At 49.0% G+C, this 22,845-nt stretch overlaps 1 protein-coding gene across 3 annotated transcripts in view; it reads left to right on the top strand.

Moving 5' to 3' along the window:
- Positions 1-21,121, top strand: part of KLHDC4 (kelch domain containing 4) — a 32,211-nt gene extending 11,090 nt beyond the window's left edge. For 2 of the 3 annotated variants that reach the window (XM_068150807.1, XM_068150809.1), the window contains 7 exons: positions 3,997-4,089; positions 4,945-5,104; positions 15,035-15,116; positions 17,754-17,965; positions 19,288-19,690; positions 20,160-20,276; positions 20,548-21,121. In XM_068150807.1, coding sequence (XP_068006908.1) covers positions 3,997-4,089; positions 4,945-5,104; positions 15,035-15,116; positions 17,754-17,965; positions 19,288-19,690; positions 20,160-20,276; positions 20,548-20,735 — 1,255 coding nt within the window. In that variant the 3' untranslated portion in view covers positions 20,736-21,121. The remainder of the gene's footprint in view (positions 1-3,996; positions 4,090-4,944; positions 5,105-15,034; positions 15,117-17,753; positions 17,966-19,287; positions 19,691-20,159; positions 20,277-20,547) is intronic. The other variant, XM_068150808.1, reaches the window with a different exon arrangement.
- The last annotated feature ends 1,724 nt before the right edge of the window (positions 21,122-22,845 follow it).

The following is a 22,845-nucleotide window of genomic DNA, read 5'->3' as shown; positions in this document are numbered from 1 at the left end:
TTCACACAGCAGCCCAGTAATGCCATGTGTCCACTCTGGTAGCAGTGTTACCTGGGGAAGTGTCTGGAGATAAGACATCTGGGGTACAAACTGGTACTGAGTCAACTCAGCTGGATTTGGAAGACATCATTTTAGTGCACATAAATATAATAACAGTCTGGCCAAAAGAGAGAAAGCTTCTGCCTCTTCTACATGGGAAGAATCCCATGTGGCCCTTTTCAGGTGAGTGTGAGTGTATTAGTTAGTGTGGATTGAATAGCTAAGATGACCCTGCTGTGTTCTGAACTTGGACTTCTAGGAAATTTAGTTTATTGCAGCCTCCTAGCTTCAGTTTCAGACCCTTGTGTTGTCCTTCCTGGCCCACACTTCATGCCCCAGACCATCTTGGTGCAGTAAGAGGCATGACTAGAACACAGTTTTGACAATAAAACATTGAATTCAACTCATCCCTGTGAATAACATCCTTGTGCTGTGTCTGCAAAGGCTGCTGGGGAGGTGGGTCTCCATTATCTCCTAGCACAGTGGTGCCAGTCTGCTTGGCAGAGTTCAAACCTGCTACATTTAGCAATATTTAGCTATGTTTACTTGCATTTTGCATGCACCAAAATGGTCTAAATACAGCAAATCTCAGCCTGTCAGAAGACTTGCCAGCAACTGACTTGGACTTATTGGAACCACCTTGTCATGTGTGTGATGCACAAGGTTTTCTCAGTGCATGAACTGGTTGTTACACTACCTTAGAGCTAAGCCATGTTTTAACCTAATTGCCTCATTCCTTTCTAGAGAGGAATTATTACATTCAGCTCTCTCTGGCCCAATGCACTCCTCAAAGAGAGACAGGAGAGCATCAGGATTGGGGGCTGTGCTTGGGAAGTGGCAGATCCCTCCTCCATGTAGCTTTTTGTCTTGCTTTGGAGCCTGTGTAGCTCCTTTTAATGCTGGAATGTTAATGATCATTCCCATGGCAGCTCTGAGATGTGGTGCTATAAATACTGCAGGGGAAGGTTTCACAAGCATCTGTTTAACGCTGTTTACAGAGAGAACTGGAGCAGTCACTGTCGGGCGGGACGCCTGTCAGCACAGGTTTGTTTCTAATTGACAGCTCTGCTCTCTCATGTGCTCTCTGTCGCTGCAAACATCAGGTCCTGCAGCACAAGGTGGAAAGGTGCACTGGTGCTTAAAGGAGGGTATTTTGGTGTACCACTGAGTGGACTTCCTCTGTCAGCCCAGAAGTGACCCTTGTGAGCTTATTCTTTGGTAGATCAGGGTCCAAACGTACAACTATTGGTGGACATCGCAAGGGATTGGGGGGGGTGGGGGGGTTGTGCCTCGCTACAATTGTGTGTTTGCTTATGTGCTTCCTGACTATCCAAACACCTGGGTGCACTAGCTGTGTGTGTGCTACTGACCAGACCCCTTGTTGGCCTTCCTGAGCCTGAGATGTAAAACGGGACACAAAGTATCTGGGCTTCACCTGCTCTGAATGCTGGGGGATAAGTGCTTTGTCCTGAAATGTCACACTGATGTTCTACCACTTCTACTGTTATGGAAAGGCTCCAAGATTCATCCTCAGATTCCTTCCTCTGAATGAAGGGGTGAATGAAAAGGTAACTCACTTGTGCAGCCTGCAGCCACTGTCTTTAATTTCTGAATCTGGGGGCTGACTTCAGGTCTGTTATGTTACTAGAACTCCCAGAGTAACTCCACAAGCAAAAGCAGATTCCTTCTGGAGCAGTTCTGATCAGACTCATGCTGTACATGTGGAGAGCCAGTCCTTACCCAGACTCATCTTTTCATCTATTTTTAAAAAAAAAAATGTCTGGAGAATTTACAGCTCCCTCCCACATGTCTGCTTCCTGGTGTCAACCCCATGAAGTGGAGTATTAATCATAAAGCCTGTGAAACCATTTCCAAAATGCTTGCTTTGGACCACGAGCAATGACACAGGTAAAAGGACACAGCCTGGATCTGGGAAACAAGCTTTGGAGCTTGCAGCAGGTGCCTTCTGGAGTGACACCATGGTTATAAGTATTGCCATTCCTACCTGACCATGCCATTTGGTTTTCCCCAGTGTCATGTTTGGAGGCTGGGGATGAAGGCCATTGACTGAATAATTCCATGTGAAACTACTTCCAAAGAGCAGTTGCTGCAAGTTTAGGAGGGTATGTCCTTACGTCAAAAGCTGTCAACTTTCTTCTACATCTGCTTCCTGTGATGTGTAGCATTAGCAAGGCCATTAGCAAGGCCAAAGAAGTTGAGATGATACAATGCTGTGCAGACCTCCTGGAACCACGTTTCAGCATCTTGTGTTGCTAAGCTAAAGAAAGGAGTAAACAGCTTTATGACTGGAAGCAAATGCTGCTGGTGCCAGTGAGACTTCTCTGAATTCAGATCAAGCCCCAGACTGGGTGTTCTTTGTGACTTTGAGTTAATTGTACACATGTGGGAACTTGTTTACTAAAACACACATCAATGAATACACTTTTGTTGTTCAGAATTGATTCCTGACTTGGAGGCAACCTGTCTGAGAAGGAAGGCAGAAGATACTCTCTGAGGACAGGATTCTGTTGTTGATTTTTAATTCCTTCTTTCCTTTAGGAAAAGAAATTGCTTCCTTTGGGATAATAACATGGGAGCTGGGTTAGAGAAGAGAAAATAGTGATTTCAGATCTTGATTAATACCAGGGATGCTGTTCTGCAGGGTGACACTTAAAAATCCAGTAAATGCTTAGAAAACCCAAGTCTCTCAGAAGAAAAAGTCCAGACAATCAATATTAATTGAGTCTTCCCCAAATACTGCTGTTCTGCTTGGAGTTTTTCATGATGACTGGTGCAGGGTTGTCATTTTTGATGGGGAACAAGGACCCTCCCTCATTTTCTCTCTCCACAGAAATCTATTATCACACTTCACAGGTACCTGCTGCCAGTTCAGGTGTGGCAGCAGGGCTGTGGGTCTAGGTTTTGCTGTTGTTTTCATAGGTGAGCAGCTTTCTCTTTAGGCTGATTCTGCAACCACTTCACAGATGTGAACGTTGCCTATTTGAGAAAGCTTGCTGAGTTCAGTGCTGCCAACCATGTGTGCTTTGGGAGGCTCCTCAGTGAGAGTGAAAACCTGATGGATCAATCCATAGGTTACAGAGAACACACAAAGCAAACCCTGTCTTCTCAGCATTTTGGCCTGAAGTTGCCTTTGTTTTGAGAGTTCTTGAAGTTGTTTTTGTTCTCTCCCATCTGATGCTCAGTCTGTGGGTGAACATGAAGGAAGGTGTACCTTCATTCCCTCTCAGGAATGTCATTGCCAGCTGCTTGGCTTTGCATGAAGCTTTTGGATGTGACAGATGGGGTGCTGTTGATTGTTCCTGGAAGTGGAAGTGGCATATTTAACTGAAAGGTCAGGGAGGCTTGAAAGAGCAGAAGAGAGATGTGTAGCTGCTTTTTAATGTGCAAGGTAATAATGAGGATTTGTTTTGCTGCAGTGCCTCTGTGCTGGGGGGAAATGTAATTTACAAAGTCTTCTCAGTGGTTTGATGTGGTATCCTATCTGCAGGTGGATGAGTGAGGACAGCATAGGTATGTGATTTCCTAAGGCACTGAAGGAGAGGGGATGGCAGAGGCAGGCTCTGGCTCTTGGTACTAGGAGAAAACATCTCTGTCTGAAGTGCCTTTCTTGTTAACTGCTATTCATTAAACCACCCTGAAAAATTACCTCTTGACTCATAGCAGAAGAGACTTGAAGGCTTTGGGAACTGTTAGGTACTAGACCTTTATCACTAGGAATAAAACTGTTCATGCACAGTGCTTGTGTTGTAAATACCAAGAGTTAGAGAAGGAAAGCATACAGATATATTAAGGCAACAAAGTTCTGTGTGGTTCCAGTGCTGGGAGAACAGAAGCTGAACTCAATCAGCCCAGCTGCCAATGAGTTCAACAAACATGGACTGACATGCAAATAGCAAAGGGAATTTTGCTGACAAGTGGAATTTGTTTGCATTTCAGGGCATCAGGAGGTCCCTCTGGACGAAGTGGACATCGAATGGTCGCTTGCAAAAGGCAGCTGATAGTCTTTGGAGGTTTCCATGAGAGTGCAAGGTGGGTTACTGCAGGATGGTATTGAGTCCTCTGTGAAAAGGACAGCAGAATTTCACCAGTCACAGAAAGCTGTGCTTTACTGGAAGGGTTATCCTCAACAGTACTGTTGCTGAACTAGTTTTATGTTAGACAAGTGATCTTGAGTTAGTCTTCAGATGTTTGAGAAACCATTGTACCACTTAGCTTATCACTGAAGTAGCTACTTACCCTTGTAGCTCAAGCTCAGCACATCATCTTGGGCTTCTGAATGTTGTCAAAGAGCCTTGTCTTTCTAGAAACATCTTCTCCAGTAGACTCTTAACAGCCTACATGAGATCACAGCTACACTGTCATGGGGACTGTGAAGAGAGCTGAGCTGTGGATGGTCTCAGACAAGGCACAGCATCACTGGAGTCCCTGGGAGTGCAGAGCCTGCCCCAGACTTGGCTGTGGCCAAGAGCATTTTCCTCTAGCAGCATGTGAGCTGGCGAGCAGAAGGAGAGCAGGACATTAGGGATATTTTTCCCACCCTCCTAGACAGCCATAAATTGAATCTGTTTTGATCTTTCGTGTTCTGGTTGAAGTTACCTTGGACCATGTTAACTGAAAAGAGTTGAAACCTCAGTTGTAGTAAGGAATGACAGGGGTGAAAAAGAACCCAGGGAGGTCTTGCTTAAAGGAACTTGATGTCAAGTGCAGATTGTTACAGTAATCTTCATCCAGACAAATCTCTGTGTTGGTGTGGAAGAAGAAAAGCCATAAATGTAAGGAGCTGAATAGGGCATTGCACCTCCTCAGAGGTTCCTGGTGATAGTTTATCCTCTCCTAAATGGTGACTGTCAAAAAACCTGTGGTGTGCCAATTTCCTCTCCCTAGAGATTACATCTATTACAATGATGTCTATGCCTTCAACCTGGACTCCTTCACCTGGAGCAAGCTGGCTCCTTCGGGGATTGGGCCTGCTCCAAGATCTGGGTGTCAAATGGCTACCACTCCTGAGGGCAGCATAATCATCTATGGAGGCTACTCCAAACAGGTAAGAGGGACTTTGTGGTAAGACAGTGCTCTGCTTCCTGCATCTAAACTGAATAGTTGATGGAAAAGCTAGGGGGGTAAAGTGAAAACTAAACCTGGCAAACTCAGGTTGCCTAACTGGGGCCAATTCAATTGTCATGGCCAGTGTTGGCTGTGATGGCCTGTATTTTTACTGCTTGGAGAGGCCAGTAGGTTTTAGAGCTTGGGAGAGCTTCCACTGCTGAGTTTCACAAGCCTTGTCCCCAGTGCAAGATGTGGTGATCTCATCACTTAACTGCCTGCTGCTCTGCTGATGATGTTTCCACACGTCAAGCAGCTGCCAGATGTCTGAAACCACTGGTAGCCAAGGTGTATTTTTGCCTGCTCTTATGCCAGCTTGGAGTGAAGGTGCACTTGTGCCCTTGGGTTGTTCAGACATGGGGTGGTTCAGGCTGCTGTGGACCAGGAGCCATCTGGTCTTCTCATTGTGGCTTTCTTCATGTGATTGTGTGCTGATTGAGGACCTTCTCTTGCTTAAAAGGAATTCTGTATTTTCCTTGCTAATCTAACCCAGTATGAGGGGATGATGTCAGGGAGGTAGGGATAAGCAGCTGGGAGAAATGACCTTTTTTAGCAGCAGTGGTGGTGACTGCCAGGTAGTACTCATCTGTGTTCCAATGCTTGCAGGTTAATAGCAGCAGCTGCCAGGAGACTTGTGTTTCCTTGCATCAGCGAAAGGGTTAAGGGAGCAGCACTACTCAATAAGCCCAAGAAGAGTTTTGATGAGCACCAGGCTTCCTCTGCTCTGCTCCTGGCTCTGTTAACCATGGTAATTTATACTGGGTAGCCCTTTAGACCGCATGTCCTGACTGACCAAGTATCCATGTCTCCGTGCTGGGCAGGAGGAAGTAAATATTTCATTGAGCAAAAGGCTCCTGCAAAAGCTTTTAATGTTGTGAATGCAGACAGAAGAGCTGGATCCTGCTGCTGCTGCCTCAGTGGAGAGGCATCGCTCCCAGCAGCGCGTCGCTGGGGGAGGAGGACACGTTGTTCTTCTGATGTGAATAAATGAACAAAGAAGAAAAGCAGGGAAAGGAGAGGGAAGATAGTCCAGCTATATATTTAGAAGCATTTGTGCCTCCTCACGGCCTGCGCTCAGGGCTCTAGCTCATCAGATGTGCATTTGATTAAATAGCACTAACAATACAGAGGCATTTTCCACCCAAAAGGGCTTTGTCCTCTTTTCTTTCCCTATCCTGTTGCCTCACTCTTGAGGGTGGGAAGGAAGCCTGAGCCTACATGCTATGCTTCATGTGGATCTCTGGTCGCTGCTGAAAGCAGCTGTGTTCCAAGAGCACACTGAGCCCCATGGAAATGCAAAAGTTGATGCATGTTTGCAGTTGGCTCTGTTCCATTCCACTTTACAAGGGTGGGCTCTGTCACACTGCTCTGTGTTTTGAGCTAATACAGTAGAATGCCAAGCTGCCTTCAGGGAGAGTGATTGCCCATTGGAATGGGCTGCCTGGGGAGGTGGTGGAGTCACCATCATTGGAGGTGTTCAGGAGGAGACTTGATGGGGTGCTTGGTGCCATGGTTTAGTTGATTAGGTGGGTTGGATTGGTCGATGGGTTGGACATGATGATCTTGAAAGTCTCTTCCGGTCTATCCTATCCTATCCTATCCTATCCTATCCTATCCTATCCTATCCTATCCTATCCTATCCTATCCTATCCTATCCTATCCTATCCTATCCTATCCTATCCTATCCTATCCTATCCTATCCTATTCATGCAGGGCACTGAGCAAGGGTAAGAGCTGGGTCCAGTTCCTTTTCAGCTTGGAGAATGGTTTTTAGATTAGAACCACCACTTTGTTTATAATACAGAAAGCTGAGTCTACCTCTCTCTGATCTGCCATTCCTAGCAGAGACTTCACTTGTGCTACAGAACACACAGGTGAACTTTCAGGCAGGACCAAAGCACTGAACAGAATTTTCTCTGCAGCTTTCTTGAGATGCAAAGCAACAAACATATAGCACACTTCTGAAACTGTAGTTCAGCAAGATTTAGCCCCTCTAGGAGAAACACAACTTCATTAATGTGTGGCCATTTAATTCTCCTCATATCATTGCCTATAGCTGATTCTGAGTCTCTCTGGGTTTACTTGGATGTGAAGAGTGTGTTTGGCTTGTGTACTCCCCCCAAAGCCATTGGCTGAGGTACTCTTCAGAGGTGGATGGGGGAGGAAACAATAGTTAGTTGGTGCTGGGCAGGCACAGAAGAAGACCTATTCCTTGTCTCCAATTAGAGAGGCAGGTGCTATACTTAGGAGTGCTCTGAAGACATTTTTGGCTGTATGAAGACATATTTACATATGCCAAGTGTCCAGTCATTCACCAAGTCACAGAGACTTCTCTTTTACTAAAAGACAGGACTAAGTTGTATGTGTGCTGTGAAAAAAAAACCCAGGGTAGATTTGTGTGGAGGCCTCCTAAGGCCAGAGCTGCTCCCAAGCACGTAGATGTTGTGAATTGGTTTGGAGGGCCACAAGGATGATCAGAGGGCTGGAGCACCTCTTCTATGAGGACAGACTGAAGGAGTTGAGGCTGTTCAGTCTGCAGAAGAGAAGGCTCTGAGGTGACCTAATTGTGGCCTTCCAGGATCTGAAGGGGGCCTACAGGAAGGCTGGGGAAGGACTTCTCAGGATCTCAGGTAGTGATAGGACTAGGGGGAATGGAGTGAAACTGGAGGTGGGGAGATTCAGGCTAGATGTGAGGAGGAGGTTCTTCCCCATGAGAGTGGTGAAACCCTGGAATGGGTTGTCCAGGGAGGTGGTTGAGGCCCCGTCCCTGGAGGTGTTTAAGCCCAGGCTGGATGAGGCTCTGTCCAGCCTGATCTAGTGTGGGGTGCCCCTGCCCATGGCAGGGGGGTTGGAACTGGATGATCCTTGTGGTCCCTTCCAACCCTGACTGATACTATGAAGAGGGGTGGAAATGGAGGTAGCTGCTGTGTTGCAGCATCAGCACGATCCGGCTGTCACACTGCCTGAGCAGAGCTGCGATGTGGCAGGGCTGCTTTCCTGCGACGGGCAGTTGGATGCATTCTATCCTGTGGTCCCCTGAGCCCTTGTAAGTCTGCTTTGAAGTACTGTACCAAAATAGCTGTGTGGTCTGGTATAATGCACGTTGCCTAGGGCAAAAAGAGATGTAAGCCCCGGAGGTTCATGGTTATTGGTGGAACTGTAGACATCTTTTGTACCCAGCTGGTTGCTGGGGCTCTATAAAGCCTGAGCAGCACTCTCAGCTTGCAGCTGGGGCTGTTGCCCTGATGGAGTGATCAATCTGCCTGTCCTTACTCTGGTCAGCAGATGTTGTGAGCTGGGAAGGCAGAAGCAGAGAGTTGTCCCTGCTTTGATTTCCTGGACTTGGATGCAGAGCTGAGCCTGGAGGGTCACTTTCCAGTCACATCAGTCCAGGCTGTGTTGCTCAGTTCCCTTCATATGACCTGAATGGGAAAACCTTGTTCATGGCTGGGGAAACAGGGGCAGAAAATCTCGGGTGACTTGTCTGAGGCACTCCAGTACTTGCATCCAGAGCCAGGACAAGATCCTTGCTACCCAGACAAGGCTTTGCCTGTGCCAGCCACTAGATTTTGCTGGCTAAGTGGTGAACAACCAGGATGCAGATGGTGAGAAAGGAGCTTTACAACCTTCAGTGCAACTAGCTTGAGATGTCAGTGTACAAACTGATAAAGAGTGTGGCTGATACTCTAAAATGCACAATTTCTGGCACAGTGGTGCCCCTGTATTCATCTCTTTCATTCTCAACCTTAAAATGATGAAGGCAACTGCTGCAGTCCCTTGCAGAAGGGGATGTTGTCAGCTTTGCCTAAAATGTACCTCACAATCCCTCAAGGAGCTCAGATTTGCTCTCCTGCTGATCTTAAAGATGTCCTCACCTGTTTCTCATGCTGAGGATGGGTCTCACTGCATCAAGCTGCATTTTTGGGCTATGCAAAGCAAGGAGACCTCTCTATTGCTAGGCAACCTGAGTGCTCTGTGCCTGACTGGCTCTGAAGTGAAGCCAGGAAGTGTTGGAGGCTAAGGCTGCTCTACCTTGCAGGTGCAAGCAGCCTACAAGCCATGGGAGGGCTGGCCTTACACATGTGCAGGGCTATTGGATGCCAAAGAAGACTGGCATGTGGTGCTCTTTTGGCTTGTGGGGTGGTTTGGGCTTTTTTTTTAGTGAAAAGCTTTACAAGGCCAAGTTGGATTCTGCTGGGAAACTGCTTGTGGCAGGGCTGAAGTGTTTTCTTGAATTGCAAGGTCTGGTGGGACTGGTTCCCTCTGTAGCTGTGCCTGCTAAAGCCTTCTGCTGATTTGGTGTATTTTGCCACTGTCACTCCCCTCCAACCTTCTATGAGTCTGTTTAGCACATTAGAGATGGGGAATCCTGATTTCCCTTCTCAAGAGCAGGTCTCTGTGCCTCAGTTTCCTTTTGAAGGGAGACAAACAGGCACCTTGCTCTCTGTCAGTGGAGCTGGGGGGTTTGTTTTCTTAGCTAATACCTGTAAAGCCCTTGCAACCTTCTGGTTTACCTGCATGTGCAAACAATAGGTTGCAGAGTTCCAAGCCAATGTTGTGCTTGAAAGCAAACACCTGGAACTTGAAGGGAAGAAGGACAGTGGAGGGCAACAGGAGCCTCTTAGTGATGGACAGAGTGATTTGCTCAGGGCAAGCTGGTGCTCTGAGTGTGAGGGGGTTGATCTCTCCAGTGGCAGTGTACTGCTGCCTGCTTTTAAGCCAGTGTGAGTTGGGGAAAACAGGCATCTCTTTGACAACAAATAACTAACTCCCACTCTGCCTCATTGGGGTTTTCTCAGCCCGAGAAGCTTTGTCACGGCGCACAGGCAGCGTGTTTACTACAGGGAGCCGTGTGGCTTTCAGGAGGCAAATAATGCACTTACTGTGCGCAGCTTGGGCGGTGGCAAAGCAGCTGCTCTTCCAGTGTCTGCTGTTTCCCACCCCTCTTGCATGCAGAGTGCACATCTCACTGTGTTCCTTCTTCAGCCTTTGTGTCCCCCACACATGTGGATGTGTGCTCTGGCTAGCGTTTAAGGACAAAGTGCAGCCTGCCTGGGACTGAGAAGGAAATAACCACAATTCCTGTCAGCACACGGGCATTTGGCAGGCACTGGGGTGCACTTCAGTGCTGGAAGGTGTGAAGGCTCCATTCCCTCCATTCCCTCTCCTTTCCCTCCCCTCCCTCTCCTCTTTTTTCTCTTCCTTTCCTTTTCTTTCCCTCCCCTTCCTCCCCTCTTTTTTCTGTTCCTTTCCCTCCCCTCCCTCTCCTCTTTTTTTCCTTTCCTTTCCCTCCCCTCTCTTCCTTTTCCATTCCCTCTGCCCATCCATGCCAGCTCTTTGCTCAGGTGAGGCTTAGAAGCATGCAGTGTTAAGGTGATAGACCAAAAAAGTTTGTTTGTGTCTCAGTTGCCCTCAGCCTGCAACACATTGGTGACTTCTGCTGCTCTGGACCGGTGTGACAGCGGCATGTGACGTTGCCAGGGGATGGCACTTGCCTTGGCACAGTGACTCACAGCTCTTTGAACTTGAGAGCTGCTGCTGTAGATGCCACAATAAAGGCACCACCAGGCATACTCCATACTTAACAACGCCTTTCCTCGAAGGCATTTCTTTCCCTTCCTGCCCTGACAGCTCTCTCTCAAGGGTCTGTTGAAAGTGCTGCCTGCTGCCAGCCCCTCCAACCACATCTCCAGCACCACATCTCCTCCAGCTATGCCTCATAACCACTCATCAATACAAAAACTTGTTTGTTTTCCACTTGCTGGAGGACTTGCAGGGGCTGAAGGAGTCCTTGCTGTAAAACCTCTTCTTGAGAAAACAGGGCTGTCACTGATGCTTGTTCCTGCAGGCTTCCTGTCCCTTGTGTGCTTCATGTTCTGTTGCTTGAGGACAGCAGGTGGAATAGTGCAGTTGTTGACTTCTCTGAAGTGGCTGCCCAGAAGAAGAAGACTAGGGAAGGTGTGGGCCCCCTCAGAAAAGAAAATGGTGACATGGTCACCTGTGATGAGGAAAAGGCTGAGGTACTTAATAACTTCTTTACCTCAGTCTTCACTGCAAGGGCCTCTAGCCACACTCCTGATGTTATGGAAGTCAAAGCCAGGGACAGGGAGGAAGAACTGCCCATTGTAAGTGCAGATCAGGTTCGTGATCATCTGAAGAACCTGAAAGTGTTCAAGTCCATGGGACCCGACGGGTTACACCCACGGGTACTGAGAGAACTGGCAGATGAGGTTGCTAAACCCCTCTCTATTATATTTCAAAAGTCCTGGCAGTCTGGTGAAGTCCCCACAGACTGGAAAAGGGGAAACATTGCCCCCATCTTCAAAAAGGGCAAGAAGGAGGAACCAGGGAACTACAGGCCAGTCAGTCTCACCTCTGTGCCTGGAAAGATCATGGAACAGATCCTCCTGGAGTCACTACTCGCTCAAAAGAATAGTGAAGAGGTGATTGGGAACAGTCAGCATGGCTTTGCCAAGGGCAAATCCTGCCTGACCAACCTGGTGGCCTTCTATGAGCAGGTGACAAAATTAATAGATGAGGGGCGAGCAACTGATGTCGTTTACCTGGACCTGAGCAAAGCCTTTGACACTGTCCCACACCACATCCTGGTCTCCAAACTGGTGACACATGGGTTTGATTGGTGGACCACTAGATGGATAAGGAACTGGCTTGATGGCCGCACCCAAAGAGTGGCTGTCAATGGCTCCATGTCCCAGTGGAGGCCAGTGACAAGTGGAGTCCCTCAGGGATCAGTCCTGGGACCTGTCTTATTCAACATCTTTGTGGGGGACATGGACAGTGGCATTGAGTGCACCCTCAGCAAGTTTGCTGATGACACCAAGCTGTGTGGTGCAGCAGACACGCTGGAGGGAAGGGAGGCCATCCAGAGGGACCTTGACAGGCTGGAGAGGTGGGCACAGGCCAACCTCATGAAGTTCAATAAGAGCAAGTGCAGGGTCCTGCATCTGGGTCGAGGCAATCCCAGGCACAAATACAGGCTGGGCAGTGACTGGCTGGAGGATAGCCCTGAGGAGAGAGACTTGGGGGTGCTGGTGGACAAAAAGCTCAACATGAGCTCTCAGTGTGCACTTGCAGCCCGCAAAGCCAATCAGATCCTGGGCTGCATCAGGAGAAGTGTGGCTAGCAGGTCGAGGGAGGTGATCCTCCCCCTCTACTCAGCCCTGGTGAGACCCCACCTGGAGTACTGTGTCCAGTTCTGGAGCCCCTATTACAAGAGGGATGTGGAGGTGCTGGAACGTGTCCAGAGAAGGGCCACGAGGATGATCAGAGGGCTGGAGCACCTCTCCTATGAGGACAGACTGAAGGAGTTGGGGCTGTTCAGTCTGCAGAAGAGAAGGCTCCGAGGTGACCTAATTGTCGCCTTCCAGTATCTGAAGGGGGCCTACAGGAAGGCTGGGGAAGGACTTCTCAGGATATCAGGTAGTGATAGGACTAGGGGGAATGGAATGAAGCTGGAGGTGGGGAGATTCAGGCTAGATGTGAGGAGGAGGTTCTTCACCATGAGAGTGGTGAAACCCTGGAATGGGTTGTCCAGGGAGGTGGTCGAGGCCCCGTCCCTGGGGGTGTTTAAGAGCAGGCTGGATGAGGCTCTGTCCAGCCTGATCTAGTGTGGGGTGTCCCTGCCCATGGCAGGGGGGTTGGAACTAGATGATCCTTGTGGTCCCTTCCAACCCTGAATGAAACTATGAAACTATGAAACTCAGTGTAGATACACTGTCTGGAAGAGTGTGTGCCTTTCATTTGGCTAATGGACAAGCTTAGGTGCATGTGGAGAACAAGAAAACATCTGAGCCACATCCCCAAATGAACAGATTTTCCAAGACAGCCCTACAGACAGACCTTGATCTTTGTATTAACTGAAGCTGCCTTTTTGCTACACTGTGAGCAGAGTTCTGTTTCCTCTAGCACTTTATTATCAGCCTTCACTGGGGCTCCTCAGCATTGTCCAAGTTACAGTGGTGGTGTCCAGTGCTCTCAGGCACACTTTCTTTTACCTTTCTGAGAATGGAATATTGGCCCTTCAAACTGGGGTACATGCAGTACACAACACACCCTGCAGCAACAAAAGCTGTCAGGTGCAAGGCACAGGGTTGGAGATGTGCAGCAAGAGCAGGACAGCACTGTGCTGTTGCCTGCTCAGATGTGCCCAAGCCCTGCTCCTCTTACTGAGGATTAGAGCCAACCCTCCCAGCTTCTGCTGGAAGCAGTTCCCTAGCTATGCCATCACTCCCAGGAGGAAGGGAAATAGGAGGATGTAGGAGCTCTGCATGAAGGATGGGTGGATAATGACATTAATAAAAGCCCTACTCCAGTGGTGTTGCACAGTGCTGCTTTCAAGTGCTGCATGTTGCCAGGAGCTCTGGAGCACAGGGGCTTACAGGAGCAAGGGAAAGCAGCATTACATATGATGGCCTCAACTGAGGCTTGATCTTGCTCTTGCTGTTGCCTTGCTGTTCTATTTCTGTTTAGGAGAAAAAAAAATGAACAAACTATTGCCCAAGGCCCTGTGGGGCCCTGAATACTAAAAATGACAACTGGAGTTGGGCTGTGATGCAGAGAGAGAACTGTCACCTCTGCTGCTCTTGCAGTGGGACAGACAGACTTTGAGTTCTTGCTAGTCACAGGTCTGTATTTAAACTTGGATCTTGCAAATGATGCAGCACAGACTCTCTTGAGCTACTCAGCATTCAAGGGCAGAATCCCAGAGGGCCTTGCTGTGCAAAGTAGTTGGTGGAGCAGGTATCTGCTCTCCTTTGCAGCTGGAGAAGCAGGAGCATGGATGGGAAGTGAGTCCCTCAGGAACACTGATACTGTGGCAGAGTAAAATATAGGGCTGTGGGTCTCCTCTTTCCTTGGTGCTGCTCTTTCATTCCCTTCTTCCTTCCCTTGTTTTTCCCCCCACTCCCTCCTTCCTTCCCTTGGTTTTTCCCCCCACTCCCTCCTTCCTTCCCTTGGTTTTTCCCCCCACTCCCTCCTTCCTTCCCTTGGTTTTTCCCCCTACTCCTTCCTTCCTTCCCTTGGTTTTTCCCCCTACTCCTTCCTTCCTTCCCTTGGTTTTTCCCCCTACTCCTTCCTTCCTTCCCTTGGTTTTTCCCCCTACTCCTTCCTTCCTTCCCTTGGTTTTTTCCCCCTACTCCTTCCTTCCTTCCCTTGTTTTTTTCCCCCTACTCCCTCCTTCCTTCCCTTGGTTTTTTCCCCCTACTCCTTCCTTCCTTCCCTTGGTTTTTTCCCCCTACTCCTTCCTTCCTTCCCTTGGTTTTTTCCCCCTACTCCCTCCTTCCTTCCCTTGGTTTTTTCCCCCTACTCCCTCCTTCCTTCCCTTGGTTTTTTCCCCCTACTCCCTCCTTCCTTCCCTTGGTTTTTCCCCCTGCTCCCTCCTTCCTTCCCTTGGTTTTTCCCCCCACTCCCTTCTTCCTTCCCTTGATTTTCCACCTCTCCTGCCTTCCTATCCTTGGTTTTCCTCACTTCCCTCCCTCCTTCCCTTGGTTTTCCCTCCTTCCCTTGGCTTTCCCTCCCCAAAACAATCAGTTTTAATCTCTTGTCTTGCAGCCTTCAGAGCCCTGCCTGGTTGTCGGGGCAGCAGTTGGTTGTGGCTCATCCCAGGAAGCAGCCTGGTCTGAACACTGTGGTGCCCAGAGGCACAGTGTGACCACTGGTGTGGTTTCTCCTTGCCCTGTCACAGTGCTTATCTTCTCATGTACAGATTCAGGCTGTGGTCAGGCCTGCCTGTGGGGTGGTGAGTTCAGAATGGCACATACCCACGTTTCTAGGCCTCCAGAAGTTGGACCCCCTGTGTTTTGGGGTACTGAAACTGTTTCACTGAGCATCCCTCTCTTTCCTTCCTCTGCAGAAAGTGAAGAAAGATGTTGACAAAGGCACCCTGCACACAGATATGTTCCTGCTGAAGACTGAAGGTGTGGGCAAGGAGGAAGGTAAGCTACCGCTGCAGCTCACAGGGTTGTGCTGGAAGTGATGCTGCAGGCTTCTGCATGAAAATCCTCTCTCTTCCTTTGATTATCAGACCCCAAAACCCCAAGCTTAGCACAAAATTTCTCTCTTAATGACAAGTGCTAAGCCCCAGTGTTTGCTTTGGGGCTAAACACAGCAGATGAGTTGATACAAACATTTCTTCATCCCAGGGGTAGCTTAAGTGCATTTGTGTGAGTAGCTGAAAAAGAAAGGGGCTGGGTGAAGGAAACAGGGTGGGGGGGATATGGGAGGAATTATGTCCTCTATGTTTTGGTAGTCTGAGATGGGCTCCAGGCTCCTTGCATAACTGTGAGAAGCTCTGGCCTGCACAGGCAGCTTCTAGAAGAATGGCTAGAAAAGATGTTTCAGGGATTGTTTTTTTCTTTTGGTTTGTATGTGGGAGGGAATGAAAACAACATTTTGCAATTCCTCTTCTCTGGGACGTTTTGGTCACTGCTCTTCTGAAATCCCAACAACTTTCTGCTGTAAACCAGAATTCTTCCTGTTTTGACAAGCTCTCTTTGAAGTGGTGTCTCAGAGGCTCTTTAAGAGAGAAGATTGGGGGTGATCTCATGAGATTACCTACTGCAGGGATGCTCTCAAGAGTGGGTGTTGGTTGGTTGTTTTACCTCTCCATGTCCCCAGAAATAGGAATTCCATCACTTTCTGAGGTGTGTTTTGTCCTTGACTCATGGCAAGGGACAGTCTTCTTTTGAGCTGAATTTCCCCAATGTTAAGATTGTGATTGATTTCCTGAAACCTGACCCTCTTAAAGTGGGATCTGGGGAGGAGGGTTGGTCTCATACTGTCTGGCTTCCAGACCCTGCTTGCATTATGTCTTATTTATAGTTCATCTTGGTGAAATCGTGGTTCCTCCAGTGCCTAGCCCAGTGCACAGGCTTCTCCCAGCCTGCACTGTAGGGATTTGCTCTAAATCCAGAGTAGAAAGGATTGGAAGATTTAGAGCACAAGCCTTCTGCTGCTGCTTAAAGTGTGGTTGGGTCTCCATACACTGAACTCTTCTTACTCTTGGGGTTCAGGCAGTGGTGCAAGTTAGCAGATAAGGTCCCCTGGAGAGAGATTATGTAGGATGGGCTCCGTGGAATACCTGAGGTGCATCTTCTTGGTACTCAAGGGAAGTCAGGCCTTGTTTGAAGTCCATCCTCCTGTAAAGGTATACACATCTTTCAAGAAGCTCCTTGCCCCAGAAAGCACACCCTGAATCATAGACTCATAGAACCATGCAGGTTGGAAAAGACTCTTGATGTCATCAGATCCAGCCATTGATCCTACTCTACCAAGTTCACCGCTAAACCATAGCGCTTAGTGCTACATCTGAATGACCTTTACACACCTCCAGGGATGGTGACTCAACCACCTCCCTGGGCAGTCTGTTCAATGCTTGACCACTCTTTCAGTGAGAAACTGTTTCCTAATTTTCCTAATTACCTGTGAGAAGACACCAGCACCTACCTCTGTATTGATTTTTCAGGTAGTTGTAAAGGGTGATAAGGTCTCTCCTCAGCCTCTTTCTCAAACTAAACAATCCCAGTTCCCTCAGCTGCTCTTCCTAAGACTTTTGTCTTATGTGAAGATCTACCTTTGCATTTGCTGAAGACACAGCAGCTTTCTGAGGGCAGAAGGGATGGAAGTGTGGAAAATAGAATAAAATAGAATAGAATTAACCAGGTTGGAAAAGAACTTTGAGATCATCAAGTCCACCCATCATCCAGCACCATCTAATCAACTAAACCATGGCACCAAGCACCCCATCCAGTCTGTTCCTAAACATCTCCAGTGATGGTGACTCCACCACCTCCCTGGGCAGCCCATTCCAAGGGGCAATCTCTGTGAAGAACTTCTTCCTAACATCCAGCCTAAACCTCCCCTGGCACAGCTTGAGACTATGTCCTCTTGTTCTGGTGCTGGTTGCCTGGGAGAAGAGACCAACCCCCTCCTGGCTACAACCTCCCTTCAGGTAGTTGTAGACAGCAAGAAGGTCTCCCCTGAGCCTCCTCTTCTCCAGGCTAAGCAACCCCAGCTCCCTCAGCCTCTCCTCACAGGGCTGTGCTCCAAACCCCTCCCCAGCTTCGTTGCCCTTCTCTGGACACCTTCCAGCAACTCAACATCTTTCCTAAACTGAGAGGCCCAGAACTGGACACAGGACTCAAGGTGCTGAGTCCTGTGCTGAGTCCAGGGGCACAATGACTTCCCTGCTCCTGCTGGCCACACTATGGCCAGGATGCCATTGGCCTTCTTGGCCACCTGGGCACACTGCTGGCTCATGTTCAGCCAGCTATCAACCAGTACCCCCAGGTCCCTTTCTGCTTGGCTGCTCTCCAGCCACTCTGACCCCAGCCTGTAGCACTGCATGGGGTTGCTGTGGCCAGTGTGCAGAACTTGGCACTTAGATGTGATAAATCTCATGCCCTTGGACACTGTCCATCTGTCAAGTGGTTCTGCTTCATGCTGTTGTTGAGGACACTGTGCAGTCTAAAATGGGTCCTTGAGTTAGCTGCTGGAGTAGTGGGGGGCCTTGGGAGATAGGAAAGGATCAGCATCCTCCTTTGCCGCTGCTGACGTTTGCTGTTCTCCGTTAGCAGACAAGTGGGCGTGGAGTCGGCTCAACCCCTCCGGAGTGAAGCCCACCCCCAGGTCTGGCTTCTCGGTGGCAGTTGCTCCCAACAACCGCTCCCTGCTGTTTGGAGGTGTGCATGACGAAGAGGAGGAGGAGAGCATCGAGGGAGACTTCTTCAACGATGTTTATTTCTACGACATGGGGAAGAACCGCTGGTTTCCTGGGCAGCTGAAGGTCCCATTTGAAAAACAACACAGATCTTTTCAGCTCACTCTCCTTGTTCATTTGACACCTGTCCTTTGGACCTTTTTTTAGCCCCATGCAGCTTTCCTGCAGTGTGCAGCAGGCTATTTTCTCAAAACCCCAGGCTATTCCAAAGACTGAGCCACCACATGTGGCTGCTGCTTTGATTTCTTACCCACTGACTGTGGAGAGGCTGTAGAGCTGAAGCTGGGCCTGCTCCAGCAGGCTTTGCTCTCAAACCAGCTGAATTCTCTGACTTCATGCTGCCCCTCTCCTTCCCTGCCACATGGCTCCTTGTGCTCTCTACACCCTGCTTCCAGTGTGGTGCAGATTTGTCACCTTTCTGGGGTAGAGAAGAAGCCTGAGAGCCCTGATGGTTGGGCACAAAGTGAGAGTGGTTCAGGAGGCAATCTTCCTCTTCCAAGAGCCAGGCTGCATGTGCCCCATTGTTGTGTAATGCAAAAGGAAGCAAAGCAGCCTGATGGTGTTTTACTGGAGGCCACTTTCAGGTCAGATGTGTGAGTCTCACATGAGATAGTTCAGTAAAAGCTGAAGAGCTTTTGTGTTGTGCTGGGATCAATAAACCTCCCTATTTTCACCAGTGTTGATGAGCTACTGGAAGAGGTGAAATACTAACCTTGGCTTGTAAGAACCTCATAAATGTGGCTTTCAGCTCAGATCTTTGATTTTGTTTGAACCACTCTCAAGGGGCAAGTGAGGTACAATTGACCTGGCTGAGCTTCCTTCTTTCCACCCCAACTGTTTCTGGCTTTGCTTTCAAAGGAAGTCAATCACCAAATAACAGGCAAACATGCAATCAGATGTTTGCTTCTGCCTTCCTAGCTGACTGTTTCCCAGCCCTTTCCTAGAGTACCTGGAAGACCTGGAGTGCTTCTTGATAATGCACTGTAATTTAGCACCCAGCAACTAGTTTGCTTCCACAAAATGGTGGGTTATTTTCTCTTGCTCTTGTCACAGACTGGTGGGCCCTGTGTGTGTTTGTGTGCACCTGCAAGGTGGAGAGCCAAAAAAGCTGTTTTCTGTCTCTTCAGCACATGCTGCTGTTAATAGAGGAAACAACTCCACACTGTGGGTTCTCCAGTAGTTTCATTGCTCCTTGGTTTTTTGGCTGCTGGAAGTTCCTGCTGAGTGGGAGGTGGCAGCTATCACTTGAGGCTTACAATTGCAGTGAAAAGTAACTGAATTCGCCCCCTTCCCTCCCAGCAGAATCCAGAGTGTTTGTATTATGTGCACCTAGTAGCAGGTATAGCAGTTAATTCACACAGTCTCCTGTTCCTTGTTCCTGCCAACAGGGACCAAAATCAGAGAAGAAGAAGCGAAGACGTGGCAGACAAGCTGAGGCAGAGGATGGTGGAGATGAGGAGATGGAGAAGCAACCTCCTCAAGGCCCAGTGGAGATAGTCAAAGAGGTGGTGGCAGAAGATGGAACTGTCATGACAATCAAGCAGGTGATCTCTGGACCTGCAGATGAGAAGGAGAGGTCTGAGTCAGAGGAGGAGGAGGAAGCTGGAGCCTTGGGGCAGCAAGTGGAGCCGTGCCCGCGGTCGAACGCCATGCTGGCAGTGAAGCACGGGGTTCTCTATGTCTATGGGGGCATGTTTGAGGTGGGTGATCGCCAGTTCACCCTCAGTGACCTCTACAGTATTGACCTGCACAAGATGGAAGAATGGAAGGTGCTAGTGGAGATGGATCCAAGTAAGTTCTGACAGTGAGATCTCTTTCTTGCCTTTAGTGTTGCAACACTACAATGTGTGGGGGGGGAAGACAACCAACTGTGGAGCTTCCTCAAGGGGTGGTGGTGAGCACTGTATCTCTTATGGTGGTGCCTAAGTCATGTCTTAGGCATTGTAGAGAGACATTAAAACAGGGTGTCCCTGCCCTGGAGCTCCTGATCATGGAACTGTGAAGTGCCAGGGAGGAGAGTTGACCATCAGCACAAATCAGCTTCTCCACAGCTCTTCTGTGCTGTTCAGTTTCTCCTGACTGTTTCCTCTCCTCCCACTGCCCCCCATCAGAGCCAGGCCATGTACAGTGGGTGGAATACAGTGGGGCTCTTAAGGAGCACATCTGTCTGACCTTGCCCTGGTGTCCTCCACGACAGTTCTGGGTGCAGGAGTGGGAAGAAGCTTGTAACTTACTACTTCTCTTCCATTTCCCATCAAAGAAACACAAGAATGGCTGGAAGAGTCTGAGTCAGATGAAGAGGATGATGATATGGAAGGTGCAGAAGGAGGGGAAGAAGGAGAGGAGAGCTCTGAAGAGGAGAGTGAAGATGAGGAAGGTACCAGTTAAGATGAATGTTGCTTTCAGACTAACATCAAGTGGGGTTTAGTAGAGGCCTCACTGGCATCCAGGTGAGCTTTCCAGCAGGAGCAAAGTGCTGCTCTCAGGCTAGAAGAGACATTTCCTTGGTTGCTGAGAGGTTCTTAGCCTCTTACATTTAAAGACATAAGCTGAAGAGCAGTCTTGCCTGGGTTGACACATGGAGGAGCAGATTGCCTTCATTAGCTGTTGGTGACCCTTCTTTCTGTCTCCCTCTCTCTGTGTCCCAGGGGAGGAGCAGCACCCATCTGTTCAGCCTGGTGAGAAGCACGCAGACTACCTCTCCAGGACGGAGCAGTACTGGATCAAACTGGCCCGCAGCAACATGGGCCCAGATGCCAAGGAGAAGAAGGTGGTAAAAGTGGCACATGCCATGGCAAAGACTGTCTATGAAGATTCAGTTGAGGCTGTTCCATGAGTGCAGAAAGGTACTGGGAGCAGTGGTTAGAGCCACTGACCTCAGCCTGGTGCGCCAGGCAGTCAGCATGTCTGGAAGGTGTCCTGATGCTCCACCTGTGAGTGCCTCTGGGCTGACCAGTCTCAATATGCCCATTTGAGCAATGCTCTGGATGTGTTGTTATTGCCCTGGAGGTCATGGGAGGGTCTTGAAGAGCAGGATTGCTGTCCAAGCACTTGTTCTGCCGAGGCTGCTATGTACAATATTGCCATACTTGGGTTCAAAAGTTGTTTGGACTCTGTAAACTCAAACTGCACATCACAGTGGCTCACTGGTCCAAAATTCCCTACCCCAGCTGGGGCCAGAATGTGCTCCAAGGGTTTCTGCAATAAACTACTTTGGTTACATCATCTTGGCTTTCTCAGTTAATCCCATCCTAGCTTTTCTACTTCTTTTTCTCCTGCTGTGGAAGATCTCTTCCTTATGTGGAACGTGCAGGTAGGTGGTTACAGGCTGCACTGCCTGGAGGAACCTGGGAATCCTTTCATAGCTTGTCTGTGGGAGAGACACTGTAAGCCCTGATACAGGTAACAGCAGGAATCTCTTTTTAATGTTAGCCATTGCAAGTTTTGCCTTTGCTTGTGGTGTCCCCCGGTTCAGTTTCTCACTTGCTGGCCAAGAAGGCAGATGGCCAAGTGAACTCACTATGACCAGTGAAGTGTCCTACTATGAGACCTGATGGCACATTGAGGACAGGAGGGAGTGGGCTGACACTCTCAAAACATTTTGTGGGTTTTGTTTTGTTTTTACCCCCTGCTTCCTGACTCAGCCCCTCCTCAAGGCATCACTTTCTTTCCAGCAGAGCAGTGCTGTGGTCTGTGGGGACAACAGATGGATACAAGTGTGTCTGTTGCAGCAAACAACTGCTGACTTGAGCTGACACCAGAAGGCACTGGCTGTCCTTGTGCAGAGAAATCCAGGGTGCCATGGGTATTGTTTTGGCAGGGGCATCACTGGGGAGTTGGCTCTCAGGAGAACAGTGCTAGGTTCTGCAAGGCTAATTAGAATGTCATCAAGATTAAATAGAGCAGGCTGCCAGCATGGTTTAATTGTCAGGATGGGGCCATGTTTGACAGGCAGGAGTACTTTCCATGCAGGGTAACAGGCAAGAGGTAGAAACAAACCAGTTAGTGATAAGCTAGGAAAGATGCATTGCACTTGCTTGCCTAATAGCATCAATTGCCCTGTTGTCTGTCTCTTGGATTAGTTTACAAGGCCTTGATCCTGTTGACATTTGATCCTTTGTGTGTAGGTGACACCCATGGCTCTCTGTGCAGAGTTCTGGGACACCTGCATGTGCAGATTCAGGGTGTAAAAGGCCAGCACCTGTGCACAGGACCCCATCCCAAAGGCCCAAGCAGATAGGGAAAGGACACACTCTGCCAAACACACTTTATCATTTTCCCCTTTTCAAGTACAGAGGACCACCCCAAAACATTTTTTTTCCTGGAGCTGAAGCTGTTTGGCAGCAGTGCCAAGGATGAAGGATTGTTTTGTACAGTGCTGCTGCAGCCACAAGAAAAGATTCTCCCTCCCCCTTGCTCTGGTAGAGAGGCTGCTGGATGAGGGAACTAGATGCATCAGATGAGCTGGAGTGTCTGCAATGATAAGCTGAGCTTTTTCCTTTCATCTTTTCCTCAGGGGCTCTGCAGTGTAGTCCTAGTTGTGCTCTGTGCCAAGCTGAGTATGACTGGAGAAGCCATAGACTGGAGGAGACACCTTCAAGGAACCTGTGAGTCAGGGTGGGCCAACTGTCCCGCTGGTGTGAGAGGCACAGCAGCATATTCATGTGGCTGTGAGAGAGGAGGCTTTGGGATGAGTTCCAGGGGAGATGTTGGCTTCCAAGGCTGTCATTGCTCTGCTGGAGGTTGGGCTGACCTGGGCATGCAGGTTCAGTTCTTCCCAGAGCTGGGGGGTTGGGTGAGCCAGCACAGACTGTGGGTGGTTGTATGGTTCAGGAGGCTCTGGTGGCCATCCTTAGGTTGTGTGATAAGAGGTTTGCTTCCACACCAAATTGCCCTGGCCTGACAGCAGAGGCATAGTTGCCAGCTCTGACAAAAGGAGGCTGTAG

This window comes from Melanerpes formicivorus, unplaced genomic scaffold, assembly GCF_026170545.1.
Source record: "Melanerpes formicivorus ecotype bairdi unplaced genomic scaffold, bMelFor1.0.p_v2 SCAF_20, whole genome shotgun sequence".
Classification (NCBI taxonomy): domain Eukaryota; kingdom Metazoa; phylum Chordata; class Aves; order Piciformes; family Picidae; genus Melanerpes; species Melanerpes formicivorus.
Note: the sequence above shows the minus strand (reverse complement) of the source record. Positions and strands in the feature narration are given on the sequence as shown.